Source organism: Apis florea, unplaced genomic scaffold (genome assembly GCF_048593485.1).
Source record: "Apis florea isolate Af1SG1 unplaced genomic scaffold, ASM4859348v1 contig_1789_pilon, whole genome shotgun sequence".
NCBI classification, from domain to species: domain Eukaryota; kingdom Metazoa; phylum Arthropoda; class Insecta; order Hymenoptera; family Apidae; genus Apis; species Apis florea.
This window is the reverse complement of record NW_028256481.1, coordinates 500965-510665: the sequence shown is the minus strand read 5'-3', so window position 1 is coordinate 510665 and position 9701 is coordinate 500965. Positions and strand designations below refer to the sequence as shown.

Genomic DNA, 9701 nt, shown 5'->3' with positions numbered 1-9701 from the left:
TATAAACTTACATCAAATATTTCAACTAACGATATTTACTTTGAATATCAACAATTTAATTATAAATTTGATTAAATTAAGAGTAAAGGAGAAAGGACAAAATATATATTTGTTTAATGAATAATTCAAATTTACCTACAATTTTTTCTTCACTTTCATAATAAATACCGTCTTTAATTATTATTTAATGAAAGTCATATACTAAATGCCAAGTCAATTATTTTTTCTATTCATTCATATTCATCTACACATGTATACTAGTTGTTTAAGATTATACATGTACATATCTGTAATCGTACAGCTTATTGAGAAAAAATGAAAAGTACATTTAATGATCAGAGATATTCTAAAGTTGTTACACTGTTGTAAATTGTAAAAACAGAAAAGTTTGTTTCTTCCTTTCATTTTAATAAAATCCACAGGTGGATATATTACATTCGAAGATTCTAACTGGTTCCACCGAAAAGAAATTCAAACTGATTCTTTTACTACTTATATATTCAACAAGTTGCGAAGAAAGGAAGTCTTGATATTGAACATTGGTTCAATTCAAGAGTAAATTTTACATCGAAGAGATTAATCTTTTTATTAAACTATGTTAACTATATTACATTTGTCACTTCAACAATTAGATAAAATCTGCAAGTCAATTAAAAAGTTATCGTTTCGTAATATTAGAAAACTTATTTAAAATCACAATCAAGAGATTCCAAGTGTAATAATAAGTAACATCTATCGCATTTTCCATTTTGAAAAATAAAGTTTATCTTATCTTCTTCTTTACGATCTCTAAAAAGATCTTTAAATTTATTAACAATACCATAAAAATTAACACTATTCTTCTCTCGAGTACAAACTCAAGTATGCGTACGACTATAATCGACTATCAAAAATATTTCTCTCGATTTATTTGCAAATAAATACGGTTGTGAAGCAACTCTCAAATAGACTCGCCCTCTGAATTATCTTCTTTCGGGTTTTGCCAACCGAGGCGAGATAAAAATCGAAGAAAATCCGAGCTCGTGAAGTTAACCATTTGATAGGATGGTTTGGTTAATAGAATCGGAGGGAAAAGTGGAGAATTTTTCTACCTTTCTTCTCCATTGTTTGGATGGTGGAGGGCGTTATGAGTCATATGGCCGTACATCGCAAGTACAGTGACGCGCAAAAGTTTAATTTCTGTTACCGATTTCTCGATAAATCCATCGTCCATCGTTACGATTGATGTATATCATTTGTTAATTTAAATTTACTTAATATATTATTATGTTAGAACAATTTCTAGAAAACAAATAGATAAAATCAGAAACACCTTCACGAGTAAAGAGACACGATAAAAGAAAATAAACGATTCCTGTTTTCTACGTGACAAGAGACTTTACATTTCGAGACCCTATGGACAGTCACACTCATGGATTGCTCAACCATCAGAACGGCTGATTTGCAAAAACTGACCTTTCACGGTCACTTTGTGCCGCGAAGTCGGTTAATTCGTAATATAATTTTATAACGCCTCGTGGAACTTTATTACTTAATAGATAGACAAGGTCCAACTCTCTTGGTTAAAGGAAAGTGTTTCCGATTAAAACGTATCGCGTTCCAATTTCCATTTTCTTTTTGCTCCCTTGCGATTTAATAAAGATACGTGATTAAATTTCAACGGTTTTCTTTTTCACCTTTACTCTCCTTATTATTTCTCGATCGCAATTTTATACAGTTGGAAATAACAATAAACTCCTATCCCCTATCCCTGCTGATCCTCCATCTATCTATAGAATGGTAACCATTTTAGAATTGGGTATTATTAGATAGTTATTACGTTGATTGCTCATCCATTCTGTACAACCAGAAGTATAATCACAATAACAAGCCTATCGCTTTTCTTTCTCTATTTCTGCCACAATCTTTTAACAGAGTAAGAAGTACAATTTGTACACAATTGTGTGTTTTTTTAATTTAAGATCTCAAGAAATATAAATAAACAAGATGATCAACGTATTCGTAATTCGTTCGAACGAATCATAATTTCCAGAATTTCGTCGATTGCTCAACGCGTGTTTTCTAAAAGAAAAAAAAAAAAAAGGATATTCGAAAAATTCGATAAATTAATCCCGGAATGATTCGGTTCTAACCTCAACGCGTTACGTGGCCAAGTCATAGGCCACGCGTGTCGTGTAACCGTAATCCGGATTATTCGTTCTCTTTATTAAGATCAGATTCTGTGCGCGTGTAACAAGTGTAAGGAACGGTGTCGCGTGTCAACCACACGGAAGTCTGACTCCGATGGACACGAAATATGGATCGAGGAACAAATTATCCCTACCAATAAAGTCCAAGACACATCCCTCTCCTTTCGAATATATATATATAAAATAAGTATCGAAAATATTTGCTCATTTGCTCGTTCCATTCCTTCATATATTAATTGATCGTTGACTGTTGGATAGAAAGAAAGCGTGCAGCTGAAACTTCGTTCGAAGTTGACTCGAATTACGTTCGTGAATTACGAAACGACAAGTTGATATCGAGTTGGGAAAAAATCGAAGCCCCCGACGCACTTTTCTCCTCTTTTCCATCCGGAGAGAAAGTTTTGAAAAGGGCGACGTTTAAGAGACGGTTGGCAGAACGACACCAGAATTCGCGAACGATGCCAAACGTTTTCCGTTCTCGAGACGCGGGGAGGCGGGCCTCGAGCGTTGGAAACGGAATTCTATTCGCGGGATGGCTGCCGTTCCTTTTGTCTACGATATCGGTGCTGGCAACAGGCCATTCGAGGCCGATACGAGCAAGGGTTGTAGGTGGATTTTATTTAATTGAGAAAGATTGAGAATCGCGAAAGTAGTGGCAAAGTGCAGTGGAGCTGCATGAGAAAATTTCATTGTTGCGTTAAATTTACGGGAAGAATTGGGAAGGAAGGTGAAATTAATTTATCTATATATTTTGTACACAATGCTAATAACGCGATAATAATTTGCACAAGTTTGAAATAAATCTTGAGCGTAACGTAAGAATCGTATAAAATTAGATGCGATCTACCACGATTGTCTGATTTAACGTGTTTCTATCGAATCTTATCGGATTATCGAGGATTAAAGATCAAGTGAAAAGAGGTTGAATCGGACGTTGCGAAATTGTTTCAGGCTTAGAATTCCATATTAATATTTTCTCATACAGGTATTTACACAAATCCATTATTTTCTCATTGCGTCCATGTTTATCATTCCTTTTTTCTCAATCTGATTTTATTAATCTGGGTGCAAGAACAATCTCTTATCGTTTACATAAAGGGATAAGATACGTTTAAGAGGGTAGCGTTATCAAAAATATTATGCCACATTATTCTTAATAAACTGTTCGAATCTCTCTATGGATAATTTGATGCGAATTTAATGCCAAAACTCTGCCCAATTAAATGTACAAAATCGAGATTTCACTTTCTTGGCTCAAATATCATCACACTTTTCCACGCAAATTCTTATTATTATGCTGAATGAAAATACCGTTTACCAGCGGTTGGAATGCCACGACGACAACACGTTAGCAGTAATTGTGGCTACATACGCTATGTAGGTGAGAAATAAATGTGTCAGGGAAGAATATGCATTTAATGACGTGTCGTGAGCGGCTCTTTGACTTCGCAATACACGCATAATAATATTTCATATTCGTTTCGTTTCTCGTTTTTCCCTTCTCAACCGCAAACGTGTCTCGAACAATCGATACAAATGATTAACATTTGCTCTCGAAGAAAGAGACAGGCGAGGGTTTGATTCGTCCCAGAAGCGTAATTTGATTTGATTAATTTTTGCAAAATCTTCCATTGAGATTTTCTTCTGTTTAAATTTTTATTACAAACTCTTTCGTTACAAGCGAAATTTCGTATCCATCTTCTTCCTTTTGCTCGATCTCATTTTCGAAATGGAAGCGGCCGAAATCTTTTGATTTGTCATCGCATAAACTGTAATAAATAATAAACGATTCTCGTTTATCTTCCTGCCCCATCGCGATAAATCACGAACAACCCCCAAGTTATTCCTCAAAGATAAGATGGGTGATAAAAAGGGATGGAACACCTCTTAGCATTTTCTGGAAATCAGTTTTGCCTATTAAAATAATTAAAATCTCTTATTGCGATTCTCATGCATGATCTACAATACTTATAATAATTACTCGTTCATCTCGTTTTTCTTAAAGGAATATTAAATTTTCTAAACAATTTCAACCCAATTACGTCTTATCAACGGCGTTCGAGTCTTATAGGAAACATAAATGTTCGATTAAAACGAGGGAGCAATTAGGGAGCAATTTCTGGAATGACTGTGCACGTTCCATTTGGACTGTCGAGCGAGTGTCTGGGCGAACATTGATGAAATCATTCTTTGAGAAGTTCATGTACCACATACCTGTCCAGGGAAACCGCAACAAGGCTGTAGACAGAGGCCGCCACGGATACGCCCTGTATATAAGCGACAGCTTTACACATGAACCATCCCAGCAACCATGCTAAAACATACAAGTTCGCTGTTTAACATTTTGAAAGTCGGACGATGAAGTGGATATTGCATTTGACTCTATCTCTATTCTCACCCAATTGTTCTCTTCTTATCTTTAAATATTTCTCCAACTTTTAAATAAAATACGAAGGAATCGATATGTATTTAATTTATTTCTCTTCCAATTTCGTGCTAATGGTAAAATTGCCTTTTTCTTTTTCTAGAAAAGTATATTTATGGACTATTTCACTTGATATAAATTCGTTATATAATCGAAATCTTAACGATACATGGTATGATTGTCAAGGGAAAATAAAAATAAAAGAGAGGATTTTCTGGAAAGAATTATTATAATATTTATCATGCGTAAAAATATCATGGTGAAGAAATTATGAAAAGGGTTGTTAACAGTGGAATTTTTAATTTATGCTTGTAAAATTCGAGAAAACTTTTACGAAGAAACTTTCCAAAAAAAAAAAAAAATTATAATAATAATAATAATCTTTCTCTCTTTTCCCACAATCGAACAAAAAGAGGAACTTAAAAGGAAGTTCTCGAGAAATAAGGTGCAATTATTACACACGATAGTGCACTGTTCAGCACATGGATAAATATTCATTATTATGCAAGTGTTACAGTTGATCTGCATTTAAAAACCAGTTTCCACGGGCAATTAACATTAAATCTAACGTTGCTGACTCACATTTCGAATTTGCAAATCCTATTTTATAAAAATTGCTTGGAAAATGAAAAATTATTGCAAGAAAGAATAGGACAAAAATCTGTGCCTCGTTTGAGATAATTCCACTCTTTACAAAACATTGACAATAATGATAATGTTGGACGAGATTTCTGCCATTATTTCTAAAAAAAAAAAAAAAAAAAAAAAAAAAAAACTCGTCCATACAAATCCAAAGATCCCACCGATATTCGTAAATTATGTTGCAATGATATTATATCGGTGATTGTACACCGAATAATTTTTTTATAACAATAAATACATATTTTAATTTTATTCAAGCAACTTTGACAAGTTCATCATCTCTCACAAATCTCACTTTCATCGTGAAATCTTCAATTCCACTAAGTCTCTAAGGATCTCTTTAATCTTCTAATTTCGAAGAATCCATCCAGATTCGTTCTTCGAAATTTCCTTTTTTATTTATTGTACCGAATAATTTTTCATATAATATTAAATTATATCTTAATTATATTCTTTCACAACTATCATCCCCCATAACCCCTTAACATTAATCGTGAAATCTTCAATTCCAATCAATTTAAAAAATTCCACTAAACCTCAGAATCTTCGATCTCCTGATCTCGAAGAATCCATCATCCAGATTCAATCCAAAATTTCCTTTCCTCAACAAATTAGAGATTAGCGCGAGTTTTCAGGCCGATTGTGCGGCCTTTTGGCCCGAAAGTATACGCACAATTGTGCGCGAAGTGAAGGGCCAGGCCTTGTAGAAAGGAACTTCCCGTAGGCCGTATATCAACCGTTCAGCTGGATAATTATTTATTCCATCGAACACGTAAGTGGTGGCCGCCTGCGTCGAAATCCATTCCCGCGGAATAATAATTCCCATTCGTTCGTTTGACGTCGTTGCTCTCTCGCATATCTCTCGCTTATTTCACGCTCCTCGATCACACGCGTTGCTTGGAAAGAGACAGACAGAAAGAGACAGACAGAGAGAGAGAGAGAGAGGAGAGGAAAAAAAGGAGAGAAAAAAAAATAGTATTGGAAAATATCGTCCGCGGATACACACGTGTTTCTCTCTTTTCCTCCTCCTCCTCCTCCTCCTCCTCCCTCCCCCTTCCTTCCTGCTCGTCACATCGGACAAAGGAGGTGATAGACGGGATGCGTCGTGAGATTAATATTCGATCAAAGGAGCGAGCATCGATCACGAGACTCGATCATCCGTGGATGGAAATTGATCAGGGGGGTGGGTAAAGGGGTTGGAGATGCATTATTGACTCTTTAGCTGGCCGAGGATCGTTTGCTTTTCTGATTTTCTTCTGCACGATGTTCTGCGACGACGAAATACGGTACGTTGTTTTTTACAGGATGACGAGGGGGCTGATTCCACGTGGAAGTGGAATAAAGTGAATGGAAAGTACGATGGAATAAAAGTTGTGAGTAGATTAGGTTTCGAATTATTTCAAATACAAGTGAAATTAGTTAATTCTTGGTATTGGAATGGATTATTGTTAGATAATTATCTTTCAGATGATGATAAAAGATGAATTTTTTATTTGCTTTTTAAACACTAAATCTGTAACTTTTTAATCTAATACACCGAGATAAATATGTAGAGAGAAAGCGAATAAATATGATTGGAAAAAAAAGAAAAATGATAATGTCGAGAAGTTGAGAGAGAAAGAAATCGTATCGCGAGATTTTTTTCTATTTTCTCTTTTTTTCTTTTTCTTTCTTTTTTTTTTTTTTTTTTTCGTTTGGAACGGTTTATTGAAACGTAGTGGAATGGATTCTTGTACTAGATGAAAGCTTTTTGTCGTCGATTTTTGTGTGAAAGGTAAATTGTCAGGGAGGGAAAACTTTGTCGTGAAAATTTTTACGAGAAACGAGAAATGCTGTCGACAATTTAAATTATCTTTCAACGTTTTCTTCAACTATTTATTTCTATATTCTTCGTTGTTATAAATAATATAATTTCGAAGAATCGAAGACCAATATCGATATAACGATCTATTTTTTTGTTTTAATTTTGTGGAACGTGTTACAAGTACATGTAATTTTACAAAAATTATCGATCACATTTTACAATTTTATTAAACATTGTAATTCTTACTACTAGTCTTTAATTATTATTATTTCAAACAAACAATTTTTCCAAATAAAAACATTATTTTTATCCCTTCAAGGATCCACAACCCTAATCGTAACAAAACAATGTACCAATTTCCCTCCAAATATCTCTACATCCCTCATCTTTCAATTCCCTAATAGCTTCACTTCGAGGGGGAGAGGGGGGGGGGGAAGAAACACGAGGAAGCAGATTTCGAAAAGGGGTGGAAAGAAAGGAAAAGGAAGAAAGGACAATGTGCAAATATTTCTACGCATCCCTCCTCTGGAGGGGAGAAAAGGGGTGGAGGGAAGGAAGATCCATCCATCTTTCATCTCTCCACGTGAAGATATCCGACGATATATCGACAAGCTTTTGAATAAGTCTCCTGAAGATGTCGCGCACATTCATGGAACGAAAGAAGAACGAAAGTTTGGGGAAAAATTCGACGAAATTCGACTTGCAATCAATCGAAACCCGCCGACATCCTCCAACTTTTCCACTGAATAAATCTGCCCACACTGCCGGAATTCTAACTTCGAGAAGTTGTTTTCGTCCTATTCCTCCTCCTCCCCCCTCCCCGTGAATTTTAAGTGCGTAATTCGCGCTTGTTTCGCGAGATGCAATCACGATTTTTTTTTTTTCTCTTTGTGTAAGCGTAAGTGGTTTATGCAAATTTGAAATATTTTTAAAAATAATTAAATGAAGGAACGAGATAAAGATCTGTCTGCCTGATATTTATAACTAATATTGCATTTTGCTTCGTGTGTGTTCGTTTTCTTTTTCCACTTTGCGCATTTAAATTTCGTAGAAATAATTCGAGGTAGAATATTTCCTTAATAGTTATAGAAACTAGTTTTCACTTGATAAATATTTCATTAAGAAAGATATTAACATCGTTCTTTTTCGAATGTGATACAATTTTGTGTAATTTGCCTTGGAATCGTTTCGGTTTGTCAATCAATCGGAATAAATTGTTTTATCTGTTCAATTTGTTGACGATTGACTAAATGACCCGAGATCTTTCTTCTATCACATAGAATATTTGTTATCAGGAATTTAAACATTTTAAAATTATTTACCACAATGAGATGCCTATTATTTTTGATATAACTAAATATGTCATGCATACATTTATAAATCCAAAATATAAAAATTCTGATTACCCCATATATAATAGCAAAACTATCAATTAAAATCAATACTCATCAAACTTAACAGAAGGCAAAAGATTTAATAATCTGTCAGAGAGCAGTAAAGATTCAAGATAAAGGAAAAATTTAAATTACATTGACTTAATATAGAGATATAATTTACAAGTAATAATTCGATACAGGTTTTTGCAGCATTCCTCGAATTATTAACGCGGCCATTAAATATCGTTGCAAGGAATGGGCCAACTGCAGAACCACGGTCAGAGATACAATCGAGAAAGGGTTATTACGACATGCGTCTTAATTGCCATAATTCGTTTCGTTATATTTTGTGTGTGCTTGGATTTTTTCATTTTTTTTTTCTTCCTCTGTGTATGCATGTAATACATAATGTGATTTGATAAGTTGAAACGGCTGGTATTTGAATAGGAAAGTGTAGGCAAAATATGTGTAGGAACAGGTTTTGCGAAATTAATTGTTATGATATTTAATATTATTGTACATGGATAATGTAATTATTAATTTATAATAATTATATATATATGTGTGTGTGTGTATGTGTGTACTATTATTTCTACGACGAGTCAGTGTTTGTGATATAGAATAGCTGAAATCTTAAGGTAAATTTCTAATTAAATTCCTTGTAGATTAAATTAAGGTTGATTCAAATAACTTTGAGCAATAGTTCTCGAGTAAAATATAATTTTGAAGACTTTCTCTTTACAAAGTACTGGTTAAAATTATTCCATGGAAAATGTATTTAATATTTTTCATTGAATTTTTTCAAATTTTTAATAAAAAGATTTGGTTCCTCATTCTTGATAGAGTGTTTGAGAAAATTCGGATTTTTGAATTTTGAAGAAGTGGAAATTTTCCTCTTTAAGATCAGATAGATTGTTATATTTTTCCATGAAGTTACAGTAGTTCGAATCGACGATTTTTCCACCAAATTTCAGCGATCCAATTTAATTCGATAATGCATATTTTATTTTGTTTATTATTGTTCAAGATTCAATGATTTAAAACAATATGTCACAGAAAGAAAGATTATACGCAAACCACTGACAAATGATTGTAAATATACAAGAAAAATTCAGTTGCCTTATTCTGAAATTGGAATTTTTGAAACCATTGAAGGCAAGATATAAGAACAAGTGTTTGTTGAAACTTGTTTTATTATCCCTGTTCACGACGTTCATTTTTCTCCTGCAACACGTATATATTTTATAAAACATATTGTAGCAACT

The 9701-nt window shown here is 33.7% G+C and overlaps 1 protein-coding gene across 1 annotated transcript in view; it reads right to left on the bottom strand.

Annotated features, from left to right (window-relative positions):
* Positions 1–9701, bottom strand: part of SIFR (SIFamide receptor) — a 73440-nt gene that overhangs the window by 20569 nt on the left and 43170 nt on the right. The window contains exon 2 of the mRNA XM_003696136.4: positions 4404–4503. Coding sequence (XP_003696184.2) covers positions 4404–4503 — 100 coding nt within the window. The remainder of the gene's footprint in view (positions 1–4403; positions 4504–9701) is intronic.